Genomic DNA, 23314 nt, shown 5'->3' with positions numbered 1-23314 from the left:
TAACTTTCCCAACGAATCTTTCCCCCGTGATGCATTCTTATAGGAGACCATTCAGATCCTGCATCTACATTAACAATTGCGAGTAATCATTAATTTGGTAACTAATTAATTAACTCATTAATTTCGTATAAAAAACCTTAATCCCAAACCTAGGTCAACAGGCACAATTAAAATAAAATATACTAAACTAATCAACAATAGAAATTAAATAATTAGGCTAGCTCAACAAGACAAAATAGCCATGGCCCAGTAATGTTTTTAATATGCTTCAGGATCACTGGTGCTTATTTATAAACAATGAGAGCTACATAAAAACCCATATATGAGACCACTTTCCTCTCACATTTAAGATAAAACACCCTCATATTCAACCCCACAACCAAAATAAAACTTCCTATGTCATTAGCAATCACTATAACACACACATCCATAAATTGTTGAAAATTTTTGCAGAACTTTGTACACTTTAAGCGCATATACTATATACTAACTGGGGGTCGAAGTCGATGCCCCTTCTCCTAATTTTCCATTATATTGTTCTTCTGGGTAGACTTCAAACCAGACCGATCTTTTTCCCTATTGTAAATCTCATGACTGGAAGGAGTATTTTAGGGTTTTTGCAGAGGCTGGTGAAGAAGAAGTTCAAAGTGCATCCGACGTTTGAAGCTTTCGAGGGGCTTTCTTGTTTTTTGTACCATATTGGCGAGATTACCCCCAATAAATGTCATGTGAGTAGTCTGTGAGGTCTTTTCTGTCCATCTTAACAGCCACATTGGACGGATGGACTACGAATATACAATTTTTTTAATTGGAGGACTACATTTACGCACTTATTAATTGGAGGATTAAAAGTGCGCAAAGTTGAAAATTTGTGGACCGCCGCAGTTTTTTGCCCTTTCTTTTACTTTTTCTCCTTTTGTTTTAAAACGCAATTACTTAACTAGATGAGGGGAGGGAAAAAAAGAAAAAACTGTTGTGATGATCTGGCCTCAGATGGATTAATCTTTTTAGATGATCACCCTAAACCTCTACTCAAAAAACTGTTGTGATGATCTGGCCTTATATGGATTAAACTTATATAATGCCTGAGCAATGACAGTTTGTGTAAATTTTTTTTAATCTTTTGAACTTCCAATTTTATCCTTAAAAAAATTAAATTTTACGCTAAGCACCCAATCACATTTTGCCATTATAACTCATAATCGCCCTAAATATTATAACTAACAAATTACTATAAATATATAAACCAAAGTTTTTCACGAAAATTTTATAAAATTTTTTAGTATAAAATAAAATTTATACAAAATTAGTTCATTTTATTTATTCTCTAATTGCACACACATTAGGTGTGCCCTTAACACTAGTATATATAAAGCATGAGCAGAGTTTGGTGTAAAAAAAGGTGTCATTATTTGTTTTGCCAAATATACCTTTCCATTATGCACATCTTATCTACTAAATTTTTCACTCCTACGTAACTATCACTACATTCTTCCCATGTTAGTCCTTCACTACTAACTACCATGTTAGTCCTCCACTATTAACTATTAGTGCAATAAACACACACAAACACATATACAAATCCCATTTTTTAGCTTAACAAAACTTCCTATCAACAAAAAATACAAAAGTTTCAAGAAAACAAAAAAAAAGAAAGAAAGAAAAATACAAACTTTCCATCCAAATTTCTAATACAAAAGCTCCAACAACTACAAAAACAATTTGATATATTTTTAAAAAATTTCCTTTTAGATTTGCACATACGTAGGGTATGATATTCCTACTAGTATATACATCTTTCTATGTATAAAGTATGAGAAGAGGGTTTGGTGTTAAAATTTTGTGTTATTTTTTGATTTTCCAATTTTATCCCTGTACAAAGTATGACCAAGGGGTTAGATGTTAAAAAATTGTGTCATTATATGTTATTCCAAATGTACCCTTCAACATTCAGTATGGTTCATTTAAGTGGAAAAACCCTTTCCCTCTAGAATGCTCATTTCCTTAAAAAAACCAATGGAAGGCTTTTCTAACTTCATCTTAGAATGCCTAAATAGTAGGATATAAAATTTATCCTTATAAAATTTTATACTGTATCATGATGTCTTAGACCATGTGTAAGCTTAATTAATATTTGAATGTAATTTTTCATAATAATTAATTTTCATTGTATTTAAAATAACTCTTTTCTTTTATACAAGAAAACAAATGTTTGAAGATACTTTACTTTTTGACTTTTGAGCAATTATGCAAGAAAATTTTTCCTGAATCATATCAAAATGGAAGATAGACTAAAAATAAATTATAATTTTTGGACTTCATGTAATTTATATTTTATGTTGCTAATTATATTGCTAGTAAATGTAAAATTTTAACTTGAAAATCTATATATTAGAATGCATCAACTTTTACAATTAAATTTGATATCAATTCTCATTTATTTTTGAAGCAAAAATATCAAAATTTCATGTAAATAGAAAAATACTATTGTAGAACAAATAAAACAAAAAAATAATAAAACATATTATGTCCTATAAACTAATCTAGGGCAATTAAGTTGATACAGAATGAAGTAGAGCTTCATTAGACGAAGACTGGAGCAGGACATCAGGATGGACATTGGTTTGGACATCGACAGAAGTTGGTCATGTTTTGTTGTCTTAGAACACCGGCACTAGTCTTCAGTCATTGTGGAACTTTAGCTTTTTAATTCGTTTTGTTTCCTTTTTTCAAATAAAAGTTGTAGTCCATGCATACGCCAACCCTAGAACGTTTTTATCATTCCTTTCATCATTATTATCAAACTTTTGTTGATCTTTCCAATAAACAGAGGGATTTATCTAATCTGAGATTCGTATTCAGGAATTAGTTTGATGAAACTTTTACTTGGGACATGCTTCTATATTAGTTGGTATTAGAGCAGACTTCTCTTGGGATGGCAGCTAGTAATGCGAACTGTAACCCTAATCCCAATGATGGAGTGGGGGATTTTGCAACATCCATAGAATTGTGAGAATTAACCACTCATGTTGATCATATGGAGGGAACAATTAATGAAATAGCCGATATGTTTTGACAGAGTGGATTGCAAGGCGGAAGAGGTCGTGATAAAAGAGATGATCATGGTGAGGAAGTGGCCCATGAGCGACCATTGATTTGCCAAGATCAGGTACTATCCCACGAGGAACAACCCTATGATGATAGTTCATCGGATGATGGCACTTATGTCAAAAACCCTAACCCTAGGGTTCAACAAAATCATTAATTCGACGAGTTGAAGTTAAATGTTGATGTTCCGAGTTTCAATGGAAATTTGGGCATAGAAGGAAGTGGCCCATGAGCGACCATTGATTTGCCAAGATCAGGTGCCATCCCACGGGGAACAACCCTATGATGATAGTTCATTAGATGATGGCACTCATGTCAAAAACCCTAACCCTAGGGTTCAACAAAATCATTAATTCGACGAGTTGAAGTTAAATGTTGATGTTTCGAGTTTCAATGGAAATTTGAGCATAGAAGATTTTTTCCTATGATGATAGTTCATCGGATGATGGCACTCATGTCAAAAACCCTAACCCTAAGTTTCAATAAAATCATTAATTCGACGAGTTGAAATTAAATGTTGATGGTCCGAGTTTCAATGGAAATTTGGGCATAGAAGATTTTTTAGATTGGATAGCAGAGAGAGAGTGATTTTCTGATTATATGAATACCAGAAGAGAAGCAAGTTAAATTGATCGTTTACACGTTAAAAAATGGTGCCTCCTCTTGGTGGGAGCAATTGCAGACGAATAGGCGAAGGCAAGGAAATAGCTCGTTCAATCCTGGTTAAAGATGAAGTGATAGTTGAAGGCACGTTTCTTGCTCACGGACTATGAGCAATATCTTTTCTTGTAATTTCAACACTACGTGCAAGGTACTCGTTCGGTTCTTGAATATAATTCTGAATTTTTATGATTAATGTCCAGAAATAATATTATGGAGTTAGAAAATCATTTAGTGTCGAGATATTTAGATGGTCTGAATAAGGGTATTAGTGATGAAATTGGCTGTAAAACTATCTTTGATTTATCTAAGGCTTAAAATATGGCCCAAAAAGCTGAAATAAAGTTAGCTAGAAAGAGAAATTCGAGGAGTAGTGTGTCCCACATGTACGTTGAAGGCCAGGTAGAACCTCCTCATAAAGAGAAGCCATGTGCCGCACTGGAGCCACCACGTGGATCTATAAAACCGATAAGAGACCTATGGCTAAAACCTGAGAAGCTCCTAGGCATCAGAATACCAATTTGATACCTCCCCATAGAAATAATTCGGCAAACAATTCATATTCCAAACCTTGGGGTGACTATTGCTTAAGGTGTAGACAGTCTGGACACATGTCTAATAACTATCCTCTAATTGTCGGAGACAAATTAACTTGGCTGAGCACATTGGAGATATAGAGGAGCCACAAGATGAAGAAGAGTATATGAGTGGCCCAGACGGCGAAGATGATAATTACGTGTAGCTTGCCTATGTGGTGTGTAAATTGAAGCATGCTGAGGAGGTAGCAATTCAATGTGATCAACTCTTTAAAACTAGGTGCACTATTTTTGGTAACATCTTTGATTTGATAATAGATAGCGGTGGTACTGAGAACATCATTCTAGAGCTTTGGTTAGTTCATTGAAATTGCTTATAGAGAAGCATCCTGAACCTTATAGGGTGGGTTGGATAAAGAATGTAGATCCCATGGAGGTAACCAAGAGGTGTAAAGTGCCTTTGTCCATAGGAAAGTTTTACAAGGATGAGATAGTTTGTGATGTGGTTAACATGAACGCATGTCACATGTTGCTTGGTAGGCCTTGACAGTGTGACATGGATGCGAGTTTAAAGTGGGCGAGACAACATACACTGATTTGTCAAGGATGGACGAAAAATTACATTGTTGCCTATGAAACCGGGGTCTCGGTCACAGTCTCATAATCTTGCAGCAAATAAATTGTTAACTATCTTGTCTGTAAAGGATGGTTCGTTTGCAGGTACAGATAAACACAAATGCACTAAGTTTGAGGCAATGTCTCTTGACAAAGGTGTGGAGGAGATTCAACCCATGATGTTGTTGGAGCTCAACAAATAGAAGTTTGAGTTGTTTGAGAGTTCCATTGCTAGCTCATCCTAACCTTGATGAACGACTCAATTTCTACAATTGAGTTTGCGGCAAAAGTGGATCCAAACAAGTTACACTTTCATGCAAGACTCCAGTTCTTGATGATCTGGCGACCTTACAAGTTTCGCAAGAGGGTTGTTGGGGTGTTTGTTCATGCTTCTGTTGTGAATTTCCCTGGGAACTCGAGGTCGAGTTCTTCTCAAGTGGGGGGGGGATTGATACGGAACGAAGTAGAGCTTCATTAGACCAATACCGGAGCGGGACATCAGCAGGTACATTGGTCTGGACATCGCCAAAAGTTGGTCGTGTTTTATTGTCTCAGAAGAAGATCGGGGCCGGTCATTGAGCAGGCCATTGTCGTCCTATTTTCGTTTTCTTTTCCAAATAAAAGTTGTAACCTATAAATAGGCCAACCCTAGAATGTTTTTATCATTCCTTTCATCATTATTACCAAGCTTTTGTTGGTTTTTCTAGTAAACAGAGAGATTTCTCTTGTTCTTGCCAAACCTAGATTTGTATTCAAAATTTAGTTCGGCGAAACTTTTTCTTTGGGACACAGCCTCCATATTATAAGTCAAATTTGTATTTGCCAGCCCCCTGCAAGTGTCGAACACGGACGGATTCCACTATACAGCAAAAGAGGATATGGGGATGGATACGACTCATACCACCACACCTAGCAAATAGGTTACGAGGAAGCCACTCAAGATGGGCACCTATATAACATTACAGTGATAAGTAGGCAACAGGACCACAATGAACAGAACTAAAATGCAAACTAAAAATTTATAATGTGTAACCGTAAGATGTCTTTATTTTTCCAGAAAGTGCATGCAGCCACCCTCCCACCAGATGTGCACAGTATCTGAAGTATCCCATCATAAAATTTGACAACCCCCACGTTCGGCATGCTTTCTGAGCTCCTTATTCTCACTCTCGACTCTCTCTATATGCTCTCTCAACAGACGGATCTCATCATTTGATTGCATTTGAGCTGCTTGGGCAGCTTCCTCTGCTTTTAAGCGAGCAGCTTGCTCTTCTGTCAGTTTCTGTTCAAATCTACGTGTTGCATCCATAATCTTTGTCTCAACCTGGACAAGAAGAATACAACAAGAAAATGTTGAAAGGGTACCCATATTAGCCGCTCTTAATTGCATCCTAATTCACAGAACCTTATGTCAAGCAAAGACAACTCAAATTCCGAAATGTGTTCCCCAGTATCCTTGTATCATACATCAACACATAATCATGAACAAATTGTTTAAATCCAACATCACAACCCTCAATATCATTGTATGGCAAAATCAAGCCAGAATATGTAGAAAACATTAGCAAATAGAAAAAATTTTCTTGATAGGTTCTACTAATTGAGTTTACTGCATAGCACCGTTCATAAACCATTGACAGACGATACTACTAATAAATAGCACCAAGCTTCAGCAAATGACAGCTGAAAGATCCATCACATAGTACACTTCTTAAAGAGATACGAATATGCTTCAACAATAGCAATCACATAGAGAGATATAGATTATGCTGGAGAAGTGTCTGTAGGCCCAAGTGGATGATGTTCACTGCTTAAAGCTTAAAAAATAAAAAATATTTAACCAGAAAAAACAAATAACTCTAAAAAGCACAGTATATTTAAAAGTAGAGGTGTCAAAATGGATGACTTGAACGGATTTGTGTTGGTTAAAATGGATAATGGGTATAAGTGAGTCAACTCATTTATACCCATCTAATTAAATGGGTATAAATGAATAAGTTAAAAAATGAATTGGGTAACCCAATTACCCATTTATAACCCATTCATTTTAACTTTTTGTAAACTCATTTAAATGCATTTTTGCAAACTAAGTTATCAATTTATACCACCTTTTGCACCCATCATTAGTTTTAAATATTTACTAATAATACTCAATAAGCCTAATTACCAATTTTTTTTCCATCCGTACTCTCTGTCGCAAAATTACATACTATTTAATAATTGAACAATAAGAATATAAAAATTTGAACTAAGTACTATAAAAGTAAACATAAAAACTTAATCCAAAAATTTTAAACCTCTAGCATTTTTTTCATGTGTAAATTTAAAATTTCATTTTGGAAAGGTAGGAAAAGAGGCTAAAACTTGTCATAAATTGGTAATGCTGAAAAATGAGCAAGTTAATAAACTAAGAGAAAATAAAACGATAAGATAAAACCAACAAATAATAATAATAATGAAACAAAAGTAGTGAACATCATGACAAAATGAAAAATTTGAAAAAAAAAAGGTGGGGGAAGAGAGGAGGCTTGGGGAAGACACTTCTAAATGGATTAATTGAGTTTGATAGGTTATCTAATAATACCCATTTAATAAACTTAAAATACCCATATCCATCTATTCATTGGCGGGTATGGGTAAATTTAACTAAATGGATTTGTTTGCCACCTATATTTAAAAGGAAACCCTGAATAGCAGATTTAAAACAAAGATACTCAAAATTACTAAATTGCTAAACGATCACCCAGAATTCCTTCCAGCACAGAAGATTGTAGATGCTTTTCTTTCCAGTCGAGAAATAACATAACTTGTTTTCTTTACATTACAGAAAAGATCATTTAGAAATCATCATCCAGCGTTGTATATGATGCTTTTCCTTCCACTGGAGCCAAAAAAAAAAAAAGTGTACTTTTTTCACTGTCATACTAGGTGCATAAATATGCTTGGAATGAACAGATAGCACATTGCTCATTTTGTTAACTAAATGAATAGCTACCAAATCTAAATGATAAGAACTCCATCACCCAGACTAATTTTTGATTCGCCCAAATTCTGATCCCAACCAACACCATGACAACAGTTATTCAAATCATTTTAAAACGGTAAAAGCTTCTCAAGGCTCCAATTGTCACAAAACATCATGCCAACAAGAAGAGAATTCCTAGCAACCTTGCGGGAATACATCACCATCTGTTAATAACAACAAACTAAAAGTTCTATAAAAACAACAGACAACCAAAATAAAATTTCGGAATTCTAAAACTCCATATAAAACCTCTCTTAGAAGGCAACAGATCATACTACCAGTCTGGATACTGGATAGAGTATTTCAACAACCAAGCATCAATATGAAGAAAGAAAGAAAATTTTTGCTCCTACAAAGAATAGGGTTCGATTCATTGGAAGACATAAGTGATGCTTGAGCTGTTTAAACAAACAATTATGCAGATCTTTTCATCATTTTCATGCATTACTATATATTTCTTTGAAATAAAGTTCAGAAAGTAGAGATCCATGTTATCTGCCTGACAGAATTGTTGATTAGTTCTCTTTTCCCCACTTTAATCTGCCCAAAGGCAAAATAAAAGTTACGCAAAAACAGAAACAAGTTCAGGCCTCTCTTCTTACATGGTTGTTTCCTTACAAAAGTGGGAAAGTTCCTTACAAAAGCGGGAAAGGGAATGGACATGCATAATTACACTTGTAAGGTATATATGAGACTCCAAGCATATTAGAGGCATATTGTTAGATTCATAGGATGCAAAACAAAAAGAAGAGAAAAAAAATAGTAATCACAAAAAAAAAAAAAGAAACATGTCAAAAAAAGAACAAGTACCATATCAGTAAATTGTTTCAGATGCTCCTGATATGAAGCCCGAATCTGCACCTCCAACTCAGATTTCTCATTTTTGGAGTACCCTTCCAAAGAATTCAGCTCTGCAGCTTGATCATGAAGTTTTGTGACTCCTTTCTGTTAAAACAATGAATTTTGCAGGGTGTTATGGGTTTCACAAGCTTTATGGTAAGAGTGAAGACAAACATTCTACGATTGCCAACAAACCTCACCTTAAATTCAACAAATAAATTGTTAGAAAATGGTTTTCCTCCATTTTTCATCACAACATCATTCACAAGAGAAAGAAGTTGCTGAAGTTGTTCAGCTTTCTTGGCTGCATCCTTCGTCTTGTTATCAAATAACACCCGCCTATTCTCACAAATCTCAAGCATATCCTATATCATCACCATAGAAAGTTTCAATCATGCAGTATGACTTCAAAAAGGGTAAAGATTAGTGAAACTAAGGAGAAAAGATCATGGTGCAAATTAGAGAAAGATTAGTGAAACCAAGGAGAAAAGATCATGGTGCAAATTAGAGAAATCAATTCTCTCCAACCCATCATTTTCACCTACTGATCCTGACACTGAAAATGCTCACAAAATGTTAAGTTTTTGTAATTGTATTGCAGACACATTAACTGGAAAACATTGATCTGATAACCCTAGGACAAAAAGTGCTTGAAAGTGTTTCAGGTCCAAGCCCATCGAGACACCAAGTGATAACTTTCAACAATCTCTGGCCATCAGGCAGTCCAAGAATAGTTGCAAAAGCTTATGGTCCACTCCCGATCACAAATCCAGAACACACTTAGATCTTTTCAGATCACAATTTATGACATCATCTCACCCATTGATAGATAAAATCAAGTTCTGATCCCTCAGAATACCCTTCATTTTTGTTAGTTTTCCCATAGGAGTAACACTAAGCTTCAAGAATGAAGAAAAATTAAGCCAAATTCCTAGCCACTAATATCATATTTATATTTGCCGCTTCCTTTACTGACGGACTGATCTTGCAGGTGAAATGAAACTAACTACCAGTTCCTTTAGTTTTTCTACTTAACTAGCTGATTCCCTCCAGCCAAAAAGGTGGACAAAATGCTCTTTATTCTTTGGGCCATTTATTAACAATGTTCATCATGGTAACATCATCCTTATGCATATAGTTAAAATTCAAGAGACAGACTTCATGGAGGTACATGAATACAAGATAATTCAGTTCATTCATGAATAACAACAATAGAATCTAAAAAGCTGCTGTATCTATACCTTAGATTTTGAAGGCAAAATTCTAGAAACACAAGTACAACCTCAAAACCAAATTGAAGAAAACTAGACCTTACACATTATGATACGTAACACCCACTACAAATTCATAGAAATAATTAAATCAGATATACCTACCTTTACAGACTTAGAATGACTCAAGTAATCGTCCAAAGTCACGTCATCCTCTTCGAGTTGATCACCACCCGTAAAAACCAATATCATATAATCAGATATCTTGTTTCCAAAAAACTTTTGCAAGGTCTCAATAGCAGCAGCTTCTTCGATTGAGATTCGGCTTCTAAGCGAGACAACTACAAGGACTGCATGGATGCCATCCTTGGCCATGCCAATGCATCTCACAATCTCTTTTCCTACGAACTGAGGTTCAGCCAATCTGTCAAAGAGCCCTGAAATCAAAGCAATTCACATCTCATATAAAACAAAAGAATGGTCCTCAAGATATTAGTTTTGTGAATATTTAGGGAATTTTTCTTTAAACATTCTAGCTGTAATTGTCTTTACAATTTTTTGCCACAAATATCAAGTTAGTTGGGTGAGAAATACCCGGTGTGTCTATCACATTAACGATTTGGCCATCTTCCAAAACAGTGCTCTGTAGCTCACTGGTTTTGGTAACACCATCAAGACAACTCAATGACTGGAATGCCTTTCTCCCAAGAATACTGTTACCAGTTGCACTTTTTCCATTACCTGTACGCCCAACCAGAACAACAGTTCGAACTCCATCTGAGGCAGACCCAAACTCCCAATCATCTTCAATAAAACTTCCACCCATTCTCTCAGGAATCAGCGAATCTGTACCAACAATGTCAAAAATCTTTCTGTCACAAAATAGACCAAGTCATAGCAATTCAATGGACAATAACAATCCAAAATTTATGTAGCACACATAGCAAAATCTTATGTCATTAACAACAATATCGTCATGATTTTCAAGATAAAGGTAGATGAAACAGGATCACAACAGATACCAATATTGCTTAAATCAGTTCAAACCAATCATAAACCAATAAAAGTAGCACGCGTTCCTATTATCCAAGATAGTTAAGAATATCATGAACACTAAACCCCACTCTCAGTTAGTGCTTGTGCACATAATACATTACTGTGTCAATAACTAAGCACCCAAGAATAAAGACCAAGATTAGATTTTGACATATTGTACAAAGTCACCAACATCAGCTCCATCTCAACTTGCTTGTGCAGAAACAAGGGGAAAAATCCACAATTAACGAACTTACCGATTTACTTCTGTTTTAATTTGCAGGATACTTGAGGTTTAGGCACATTAATACCAATATAACATCACAAAAACCTTAAAGGGCACATATAAAATAAAATAGCAAAATTCACAATCCGAGTCATAGGAGTTTTCATCATGCAGCCATCCATCAAACCGGTGACCCAAAAAAATGAAAATAAAACCCTAATAATACTACTGATCACAGATTGATTGAAGTAAGGCGTAAAACAAATACTCATATAAGCACAATAATTCTTAACAGTGCGAATTCAAATAGAAATAAACGAATTTTTCAAGATCTTGGGACTTACTGATGAACCTTGGAGAAATTGCAGGGGCGAGATAGATTGAGATTGAAAAGAGATAGAACTCGAGGAGACGAGAAGACTGTTGGAGAATTTAAGCCGACGAGGTCCGCTCGCTCATCTGTCGGTATTAAAGTCCAAAGGGGAATTGTCAAACGTTGACGACAATCTCCTCGAGCTTTTCTACTGACGGTGAAAGTACAGAAATACTCACTAGCACAGGCTATTACCTGCGTCGTAATAGGGGCATGAATGTCTTTTTAAGTGACTAAAAACTTAAAAAGATTAAAAAGGAAAAAATATGTTAACAAATTTGTGTATTGATTAGTTTATGTTAGTCCAAGGATGTTATTGGTGCTCTTCTTATCCAAAAAACAAAAAAAAAAAAAAAATTAGAGGAACTGAGATCCATACTTCCAAGTCAGAGGGTTGGGTTGGGTAATAAGATGGAAGGGATAGTTGATAAGAGATCTTGGTTCAAGACCTCCAATTGAAAGGAAAGAAGTTTCGTTTTGCATTTTGTTCATTTGACTTTTTTATATTTTCCATTACTTTTTATCTCACATACATCACATTACAAAAAGTGCTACAGTAATTATTCCAAATAATATTTTAAATAATACTCTATCCAAACACACTCAATTTCTCCAAAAATGGATCAGCCTCGTTCACACTTCACACACTATTTGGATTGTTATTTTCTAGAATTTTTGTAGAAAAATGCATTGTAACAATTTAATATATATGAGATTCAAATGGCAATTGAGAAATGAATTCACAGAAAATGTGTTGATGATTATTTGGAATAATTTTTTGAAAAAATACTATAGCACCTTTTTTTTATATAATGTATGTAAAATAAAAGGTGGTTAAAAAATGTGTTGATAATATAAACAAATAAATTTTTGCAAATAATACACAATCCAAACAATAGTGTCTAACCATGCCGACGAAGTTGGTTGATGTCACCATCTTAATAGGTTAGCAGGACCTTTCAAATTTGGAGTTTTAGGTTGATGAAATAATTATTTCTTTTCATGCTTTTCTTTGGATTTTGCTAATTAAAATTCTGTAAGTGATATATTTTCCAAGTCATAGCTTTGATAATTTCCTACCTACATTTTATTGGCCTCAGTTCTCTGCAAATGCATCAAAATCAGTAGCATAGATTTTAATATTGAATCTGATGATAAGATTGTCTGTGTACTACCCATTATTTTGAAATGAATAAAGCCTAATTCTAATTATGTTTTATGTTTGAGTAGATACATTATCAGATAATTTTAGCCCTTTCTGTTTCTAGTCATGCATAAATTTTCACTGATATTTAATGGACATTTGGGAAATTGTAATAATTCTTTGGATGTAATGTAGTTAAAGCTTTTTGGTGGAATCTTTATCACGTATTTCTTTGTTCTAGCTGTTTTGTAGACAGCTTCATTAGAGAAAATAGTTCGAAACGTGGAGTTCTGCTTCAGATGGAGTTCGAACGGTGGTTCTGGCCGGGCGCACAGGTAATGGAAAAAGTGCAACTGGTAACAGTATTCTTGGAAGAAAGGCATTCATGTCAAGGAGCAGTCTTGATGGTGTTACCAATACTAGTGAGCTACATAGGACCGTGTTGGAAGATGGCCAAATCATCAATGTGATAGACACGGGGTGATTGTGTAGATCTGCAGTAAAAAAAATAAAAAATACGGGGTTTTAATGTTCAAGAGGAAAATTCCCTTTATTAAAAAAAACTAATATCTGGAAGACCGTTGTTCTATTTTATGTGAAATTAAATTGCTCTGATCTTAGGGTTACTCGACAAATTGGCTGAACCTGAGTTTGTTGGAAAAGAGATTGTGAGATGCATTGGCATGGCAAATGATGGCATCCACGCAATGCTTGTAGTTGTGTCGCTTAGAAGCCGAATCTCAATAGAAGAAGCTGCTGCTATTGAGACCTTGCAAAAGTTTTTTGGAGACAAGATTGCTGAGTATATGATATTGGCTTTTACGGGAGGCGATCAACTTGAAGAGGATGAAGTGACGTTTGACGATTACTTTGTGTAGTTCTCAGTCTGTAAAGGAAGGTGTGATCATTCAATTATGTCGATGCATTTGTTATTATGATGTGTAAGGCCTACCATTGTTCGATTTGGCTATGAGGTTATACCTGTGTTTCTAGACCTATGCCTTGATGTCTGAGATATAGATAATGCTGCTTGGTTATATACATGGTTCAAAGTCGCGGTCGCGGCTCGGATCGTTCCACATCGGTCTCGACATATCGATCGCGGTTTCGGCGAGACGCGAATTTTTGAAATATTTAATATTCTAAAAATTGTAAAAAATATGATAATAAAAAATAATTAAAAATAATAAAATTCGAGTTGACTCGGGATGATTCGAAATGACTCGGTGTGACTCGACCGTTTTAACCCTTTACGGTGACATCTCGGCGAGTCAAGTATTTCGGAATCGTATCGTCCCGGTATCGTATCGGGAGGGCCCGAGACTCGCCCGAGTCTTTGAACCATGGTTATATATCAGTTGTGTTTTAGCTTCTGTTGTTCTAATTCCTGAATGAATTGAATGATCTTGTACTTATGCACCTCTCAAATGCATCTCGTGCACTTTAACTCTCTTCCTGAGGATGATTCTACCATGAAGAATCTTATTAATGAGACGGATTAAAGAATCAAAAGTGCGTTGTCCACGTTTTGTGCTGGAGTTAATCACCTAGTAACTGAAAAGTTTTAAGGACCTTCTAGTTTAATCAGTTTCATTCCACCTCTAAGCTCAACATGTCAGTAAAGGAAGTAGCAAATAAATTATGATATTAAACGCTAAGAATTTGGCTCAACATTTTCCTCATTCTGAAAGCTCAATGTTACTCCCATGGGCAAACTAATAAATATGGAGGGTAAAGTCAAGTATCTAATTTGTTGAGGAATTAGAACTCCAAAGTAGCTTTATTTTTCAAGGGGTCGAAAGACGTTGTATGCTTTGAAAAGATCTTTGTATGGTCTAGATATGTGGCAAGGTATTGAACTTAAGCATTTGCAACTATTCTTGCACTCCATGATGGACAGTGATATTGAAAGTTCTCGCTAAGCCTCTCATCGGGCTTGGAGCTTGAGCACTCTCAAGCACTCTTTGGCCCAGGGTTAATGAACTTCTCTAGTTTGTGCCATGTTAGGACCGGGTCAGGAAATAGACAAACTCAAGTTAGCACAAATTAGGCGGTATAACCGACCATATAATAGATAGCCGGTAGATACCAGCCATATAATAATTAGGCGGTAAAACCGACCATATAATGACGGATAACAAAGCAAATAAAAGACACAGAAGATTTACGTGGTTCGGTCAAATTGACCTACGTCCACGGACGAGGGAGGAGCAATATTTCTACTATGAAGAAGAAATACAAAAGACCGTAGGAAAGTGGTTCCTAGGCCAATAGGCACTTACAAAAGAGTTTAGAAAATATTCCTAAACTCAAATCAAGAGAGCCTAAAATATTTGACTAAATGGGCTAGATGACTCAAGAAGCTAATAGCCCATATAACTCTCTTGAGTGGTGCAATTTTATTCCTTCAATAGGCTTCCTTATTTATAGGAAACCAAAGAAGACTTTCCTCAAGCCTTTGTCGATGTGGGATGCAAAATTTTGCCACCAATTCAACCGTGGTGGGCGTTGAAAAAGTCAACAAATCTCCACCTTGGCATAATTTTGGATTCCACCCAAAAACTGCTCCACCTTCTTCACATAAGCCCCAATGGGCTTAAATCACCAATAACGAACACCAATCAAGTCCAAGCACTGCTTGAACTTGTAAACTGGAAGAGGCTTCGTAAACATATCGGCTGGATTGTCCTTGGTATTGATTTTCTGAATAAGGACTTTTCCCTCAGCAATGATATCCCGAATGAAGTGATACTTCACATCAATGTGTTTCATCCTCTCATGATACATCTGATCTTTAGTCAAGTGTATGGCACTTTGACTATCACAGTGAATATCAGTAACACCTTGATATAGACTTAGCTCGCTAAATAAACTCTTCAACCACAAGGCTTCTTTGATTGCCTCGGTCACAGCCATATATTCTGCTTCAGTAGTAGACAAAGCTACGACAGGTTGTAGAGTAGCTTTCCAACTAACAGCACAACCGCCAATGCAAAATACATAGCCTGAAAGTGATCTTCTCCTATCAAGATCCCCAGCGTAGTCTGAGTCTACAAAACCAACCAAAGTGTTATTTTTTCTTCCAAACTCCAAACATGCATTTGAAGTACCTCGCAAGTATCTGAGAATCCACTTCACAGCTTGCCAATGTGTTTTACCAGGGCAAGACATATATCTGCTAACAACACTGACTGCTTGTGCAATATCTGGACGAGTACAAACCATTGCATACATAATACTGCCGACTGCACTGGAATAAGGAACCCGTGCCATATAATCTTCCTCTTCATCTGATTTTGGTGATTGAGCAGCAGATAGCCGAAAATGGCTAGCAAGAGGAGTAGATACTGGTTTAGCATCTTTCATGCCAAAACGCTCCAAAACTTTCTCAAGGTAATTTTTCTGGGTCAAAAATAACTTCCCTACTCCTCGATCTCTTTTGATATCCATGCCAAGAATTTTCTTAGCTGCTCCCAAATCTTTCATTTCAAATTCACTATTTAACTGCAGTTTCAAAGTGTGAATTTCTGACAAATTCTTGGCAGCAATGAGCATGTCATCAACATAAAGCAGCAAATAAATGAAAGAACCATCATTTAACTTCCGAAAGTAAACACAACTATCATACATGCTCCTCAAATAACCATGACCCAACATAAAGGAATCAAACCTTTTATACCACTGTCTTGGAGACTGTTTCAATCCATATAAGGATTTCTTCAACAAGCAAACATGGTCTTCCTTACCTTCAATTTCAAAACCCTGGGGTTGCTTCATATAAATTTGTTCTTCAAGTTCGCCATGTAAGAAAGCTGTCTTAACATCAAGCTGCTCTAACTCCAAATCATACATAGCAACTAAAGCAAGCAAAACACGAATAGAGCTATGTTTAACAACAGGTGAAAACACATCATTAAAATCAACACCTTGTACCTGACTATAGCCCTTTGCAACCAATCGTGCTTTATACCTTACATCTTCAACCCCTGGAATACCTTCCTTTTTCTTGAAAACCCATTTGCATCCAACAATTTTCTTAGCTGACGGCGGCTTTACAAGAACCCAAGTTTCATTACGATGAAGAGATTCAATTTCTTCATTCATCGCAATCAACCACTTTGCAGAATCATCACAAGAAACTGCTTCTGAATAGGTGGAAGGCTCACCAACTGCATCAGTTTCTTCTGCAATAGACAAAGCATATGCAACTAAATTTGCATATCTTTGTGGTGGTCGAATGTCTCTCCTTTGTCTATCTCTGGCTATGGAATATTCCTCTTCTTCTGAACTATCTTCAACAGTAGATTCAGGTGCATCTACTGACACTTGTTGAATAGAAGATTTGGACTGAGAAGGACCAGAACTGCCAATATCAAGCTCCACCTGCTTCTGTGTACTATCAGTAGTACAAGGACTAGAAGACTCCTTCTTGGAAGATAACATAGACAATTCATCAAAAGTAACATCTCTACTGATTACAAATTTTGGGGATTTGGGATCAGGACACCATAATCTGTATCCTTTCACCCCAGAAGCATACCCAAGAAAAATGCACCTTTTAGCCCTAGGCTCCAATTTTCCATCATTCACGTGCATGTATGCTGGATACCCAAAAACTTTTAAATTGGAGTAATCAGCAGGAGTACCTGACCAAACTTCCTCAGGAGTTTTAAAATCAAGAGATGCAGAAGGAGAACGGTTGACAATATAACAGGCCATATTGATCGCCTCTGCCCAAAAGTCGTTTGTCAACCCTGCATTGGAGATCATACATCTTGCTCTCTCCAAAAGAGTTCTGTTCATACGTTCAGCCACACCATTTTGTTGAGGCGTCATCCTGACGGTGTGATGCCGAACAATTCCTTCATTCTTGCAGAATTCATTGAATTCACCTTCACAAAATTCCATGCCATTATCTGTTCTCAACCGCTTAATGTGTTTTCCTGTTTGCTTCTCAATCAAAACTTTCCATTGCTTGAAAGTTAGGAAAACATCATTTTTATGCTTAAGAAAATAGACCCAAACTTTCCTTGAATAATCATCAATGAAAGTCAACATGTACCTGGCACCTCCTTTAGAAGAAGCACGAGAAGGCCCCCAGAGGTCTGAATGAATGTAGTCCAAAGTTCCTTTTGTCCTGTGAACTGCCGGCAACTGGAAGCTAACTCTCTTCTGCTTTCCAAAAATGCAATGTTCACAGAGTCCCATCTTTCCAATACTTTGACTACCAAGAAGATCTCGTTTGCATAAAATAGATAAGCCTTTCTCGCTCATGTGCCCCAATCTCATGTGCCATAATTTGGTAAAATCAGAATCAGACAAAGTTGATGTAGAAACAGCAGCAGCACCTGTAACAGTAGATCCCTGCAAAATATATAAAGTACCAGATCTGTGTGCCTTCATAACAACAAGAGCTCCTCGAGTAATTTTGAGAACTCCGTCTCCACCTGAATACCTGCACCCAATAGACTCAAGAGTGCCTAAAGAGATGAGATTTTTCTTCAAATCTGGAACATGTCTAACATCTGTGAGCGTCCTCACAATACCATCGTACATTTTAATCCGGATTGTGCCTTTGCCAACAACTTTACAAACAGCGTTGTTGCCCATTAAGACAACTCCACCTTCAGTTGATTCATATGTTGAAAACCAGTCCCTATTGGGACACATATGATATGAACAACCCGAATCTAAAATCCACTCATTGTTAGACCTAAAAATATTTTCCGTTGCACAGAAAATGGTTCCATCATTCTCATCAGCTGCTATACTAGCTTCAGCGGATTCAGTATTTTTCTCAACAAATTTCCCTTTTTGCTTTTCTTTATTTTTCAATTTAAAGCAATCAGAGATAACATGGCCCTTCTTTTTACAATAATTGCACACCACATTTTTATGTGTGGACTTGGATCTACTTCTATTTTCTGTGTTTCTCTTTTCAGATCTACCCCGAACAAACAAGCCATCGGCTTGACTCCCACTAGTTTCCCCAGTAATGTCCCTATCTATCTGCTCTTTAGATTTTAATGCAGATTTAATTTCCCGATACGAAATTGTTTCCTTTCCATAAATCATAGTATCGCGGAAATGCTTAAAAGATTGGGGAAGGGAACACAAAAGCAATAGGGCTTGATCTTCATCATCAATTTTCGAATCTATATTCCCTAAATCCATAATAATGGAATCAAATTTATCAAGATGGGAGAGTATAGATGTACCTTCAGACATCCGAAGCATGTACAAACTCTGCTTCAAATATAGCCGATTCTCGACTGTCTTCTTCATATACAAAGCTTTCAATTTATCCCACATCGCCTTGGCCGAAGTCTCCGTTGCTATCTCACGCAATACCTCATCGGAGAGATTTAAGATTATGCTGGATCTGGCCTTCTTATCCATATCGGCGAAATCCGCATCCTTTACATCTTCTGGTTTGTTCTCGATTCCGTGAATCGCTAAATCAACTCCGTCTTGAACAAGAATGGCCTCCATCTTGAGCTGCCACATTCCGAAGTTGACATTCCTGTCGAATTTCTCGACAACCGTCTTTGTTATCGTCATTGTTGCCACAAAATTTGTAACGTGAAGTTTGTCTCAAAAAACTGGCCAAACAAATATGCAAGTCTCGTGAGCGGGCCCTACAGGGTGAGCGGGCCCCACGGGGATGAACGGACCCCACAAGGTGAGCGGGCCCCACGGATAAACGGACCCCACAGGATGAGTGGGCCCCACAGGATGGACGGACCCCACTAGATGAACGGACCCCACCAGATGAACCTGTCTTGCAAAATATAATAACCAGCTCTGATACCAGTTTGTTAGGACCGGGCCAGGAAATAGACAAACTCAAGTTAGCACAAATTAGGCGGTATAACCGACCATATAATAGATAGGCGGTAGATACCAGCCATATAATAATTAGGCGGTAAAATCGACCATATAATGACGGATAACAAAGCAAATAAAAGACACAGAAGATTTACGTGGTTCGGTCAAATTGACCTACGTCCACGGACGAGGGAGGAGCAATATTTCTACTATGAAGAAGAAATACAAAAGACCGTAGGAAAGTGGTTCCTAGGCCAATAGGCACTTACAAAAGAGTTTAGAAAATATTCCTAAACTCAAATCAAGAGAGCCTAAAATATTTGACTAAATGGGCTAGATGACTCAAGAAGCTAATAGCCCATATAACTCTCTTGAGTGGTGCAATTTTATTCCTTCAATAGGCTTCCTTATTTATAGGAAACCAAAGAAGACTTTCCTCAAGCCTTTGTCGATGTGGGATGCAAAATTTTGCCACCAATTCAACCGTGGTGGGCGTTGAAAAAGTCAACATGCCATGATATGTTTTCCCTTGTTTTACTAATCTTTCATCTTTTTTGAAGTGGAACTGTAAAATTGAAACTTATTCTGGTGATGGTATGGGGAATGCTTGAGATTTGTGGAAATAGGCGGGCGTTATTCGATAACAAGACAAAGGATACATACAGCCAAGAAAGCAACTTCTTTCCCTAGTGAACGATGTTGTGATGAAAAATGGAGGCCTTGTACTGATAAGTTATTTGTTGAGTTTAAGGTAAGCCTTGGTGGCAATCCTGGAAACATTTTTTTTTTTTTTTTGGAGTTCTTTTTTGAGTTCAGTCTTAAAATAAGGTTAAGTTTGGGAAACACATAACGCCTGCAAAAACTCCTTGTTTAACAGAAAGGAGCCAAAAAATTGCATGATCAAGCTATAGAGCTGAATTCTTCAGAAGGTTACTCCAAAGAGAAGAAATCTGAGTTGGAGGAGCGGATGCATAAATCACATGAGGAGCATCTGACACGAATTACTGATATGGTAGTTGTTCTTTTCCGACATGTTTCTTCTTTCTTGTTATTGCTATAGTTTTTTCTTCTTTTAATTTCGCTTTGTATCCTATAAATGTAAACATATGCCTCTTAATGTGGTGGAGTCTCATTTATACCTTCAGCTGTAATTATGCATTTCCTTTCCTGCTATTGCAGGAAACAAGCATGCAATGAGGAAGGCCTGAAATTGAATCCGTCTTGTATGTAATTCTTCTTTTACGGCAGATTAAAGGCGGGTTGGGTTTTATTTTGCCATACAATGCCATGGAGGATTGTCTTGTTGGTTGCTTGACAAATTATTTGTCGATGGTTATTATCTTTTCCTGTATGTTCAATTGAGTGCTGGGGAACACATATTTGATGGATTTTGAGTTTGTCTTGATTTGCCTGCAATGAGGACTCGTGCGTTAGGAGGGAATTAAGCAGTTGGATGGATACCTGGGAAAACATTTTACCATTGTCTTAACCTGGTTATACAGGTTGAGACAAAGCTTAGGGAGACAACACGTAGACTTGAACAGCAATTTGTAGAAGAGCGAGATGCTGACTTAAGAGCAGAGGAAACTGTCCGAGAAGCTCTAGGTGCTCGCTTAAAAGCAGAGGAAACTGCCCGAGAAGCTCAAGCGAAATCGGATAATGAGATCCGTAAGTTGAGAGAGAATTTAGAGAGAAGCCGAAAAAGTTGAGAGAGAAGCCGAAGGGCGGCGGAGGAGCTCAGAAGGCATCGTAGAAACCAGGGTTGCCAAATTCTCTGACTGGATATTCTAGATACTGTACATCTGGGGGGAGGTTAAATGCATATTCTGGAAAACTAAACTAAACTAAACTGTTAAGACATTATTAGTTTATGGCACTGAAGCAGCAACTTAGCTTTGTGCATTGCGGTCCTGTCACCTATCCATCACTTGAGGTATTTTCCATGGTTTTAAGACTAGGCTTGTCGATCGAGCCATTTGAGTTGGGGTTTAATAAGTTCAGACTCGACTCATGTAGTTAGTATCACTTTTAAATTTTGAATTAGGAGTTTTGGATTAATAAATGTGAAACTCATATTCGACTCATAAAATATTTGGACTGTAAGCCTAATTCATGCTTAGGCCAAATTTACTTATTGTTCCTTAATTTCCTTAATATAATTATTATAAGTATTAAGTTTTAAAACTAATTTAACATACACAAGACTACAACATTAAAACTACGCATGAATCAATATATTAAAAAGTATATGAACCAAGAAATTTTCAACAATAATATATCCAATTAGTTCTAAGTATATGGAAAATAGTAATAACACATGATCAACATTTAATACATCTTCAAAGGTTCTCAATTTGCTCATACTAAGATTTGTTTTTATGAATCTTTTGACATAATTTTGTATATTTAATATTTCTTATATATTTTAATATATTTTGACACATAAGTATAAAGTGTTAATATTATATATTTAGATATATAATTATATATATATATTAAAATATAAATATATTATATATAATTATCTTTATAGATGCGGATTAATGGACTGGTCCTATATCAGATTTGAGCCTAATAAGTCCTAAAATTGGTTCATATTTAATTCGGACCTAATATTTAGAAGTAAACTCAGCCCAGCTCAATAAAAGGATGGGCTCATCAGACTTTTTCTAGAGTTGAATAGGTCGAGTTCAGGTTGGCCCAATCCCGTTGACATTCTTATTTAAAACTCAATTGGGATTGGTTGGTAGGGTTGTCAATCAGGCTATGTGAATCGAGTTTTAACAAATCTAGATTCGACTCACTTAGTTAGTAAGACATTCGGATTTCGGGTTATGAGCATCGGACTAATACATGTTTACCTAATACTTGACTCACAATATATTTGAGTTTTGAACCTAATTCAATTCAATCTAAACTCGCTTATTACTCGTTAATTTCCCTAATATAATTATTATAATCATTAAGTAATAAAGTTATTTTGAAATCTACAACATTAAAACTACCCATAAACTAGTAAAAAGTTCATTAAAAGTAAATAAATGAAAAAAATTAACAATAATTGTATCCAATTCTTTTAAAATACACGGAAAATAATAGTCATTAGTCAATACACTACTAATTCTTTTTCTAAATATATTTAATGAATCTAATTCTCTTTCTGCAAATTATTAACTATACATTACATATTTAAAAATAATACATTTATAATTATATATATCAAGGTGTGCGTGTATATACATATATATATATATATGTATGTATGTATGTATATATATAATAATAATAATAATAATAATAATAATAATGGGTTGGGCTTTAATGGGGTTGACCCTATAGAGGTCTAAGTTTGGCTCACATTTTAATCGAATCTCAAGCCTAGACCCAAGTTTTGCCTGACCTAGAATTATAAAAGACTCGACCCCTCTTCTTTTGGGTCAAGTGAGCCAAGATTAGGCCAATTCAGCCCTATTGATAGCCCTATTGGTTGGTCAGATCCGATCTGCTGTCCGATCTAGTTAGACCTTTAAACCTAGAATGATCAACAATGGCATTTAATCTAGTTAAACTGATGGTTGAATCGGTATAGTTTTATTTTCCATTTATCTTCTTCATAATATAGATATTTACAACTAATAATTAATAATTAATACATAATAATGACATCACAAATCAATTACGGTTGACCCAACAATTGAATTAGTGATCTCTGA

The 23314-nt window shown here is 36.0% G+C and overlaps 1 protein-coding gene and 1 pseudogene across 1 annotated transcript; one reads left to right on the top strand and one right to left on the bottom strand.

Moving 5' to 3' along the window:
- Positions 1-5754: 5754 nt before the first annotated feature.
- Positions 5755-11708, bottom strand: LOC113749139 (immune-associated nucleotide-binding protein 9-like). Its single transcript, XM_027292805.1, has 6 exons — positions 11601-11708; positions 10590-10841; positions 10161-10432; positions 8985-9149; positions 8755-8889; positions 5755-6243 (listed from the first exon to the last, which is right to left on the bottom strand). The coding sequence occupies exons 2-6, from the start codon at positions 10819-10821 to the stop codon at positions 6031-6033; spliced, it is 1017 nt and encodes a 338-aa protein (XP_027148606.1). The 5' UTR covers positions 10822-10841; positions 11601-11708; the 3' UTR covers positions 5755-6030.
- An 829-nt stretch (positions 11709-12537) lies between these two features.
- Positions 12538-21310, top strand: LOC113750382 (annotated as a pseudogene).
- The last annotated feature ends 2004 nt before the right edge of the window (positions 21311-23314 follow it).

Source organism: Coffea eugenioides, chromosome 10 (assembly GCF_003713205.1).
Source record: "Coffea eugenioides isolate CCC68of chromosome 10, Ceug_1.0, whole genome shotgun sequence".
Classification (NCBI taxonomy): Eukaryota; Viridiplantae; Streptophyta; class Magnoliopsida; order Gentianales; family Rubiaceae; genus Coffea; species Coffea eugenioides.
The sequence above is the reverse complement of the archived record's forward strand: the minus strand, read 5'-3'. Positions and strand labels throughout refer to the sequence as shown.

What these genes read in the sequence shown, in the direction of transcription:
- LOC113749139 (XM_027292805.1), bottom strand. Translation starts at nt 10,821, where the DNA reads ATGGGTGGAAGTTTTATTGAAGATGATTGGGAGTTTGGGTCTGCCTCA. An exon ending in ATTTATTTGTTGAATTTAAG is followed by an intron (nt 8,890 to 8,984) that starts GTGAGGTTTGTT and finishes TTGTTTTAACAG; the next exon opens with AAAGGAGTCACAAAACTTCA. An exon ending in TGAAACAATTTACTGATATG is followed by an intron (nt 6,244 to 8,754) that starts GTACTTGTTCTT and finishes CTTCTTGTCCAG; the next exon opens with GTTGAGACAAAGATTATGGA.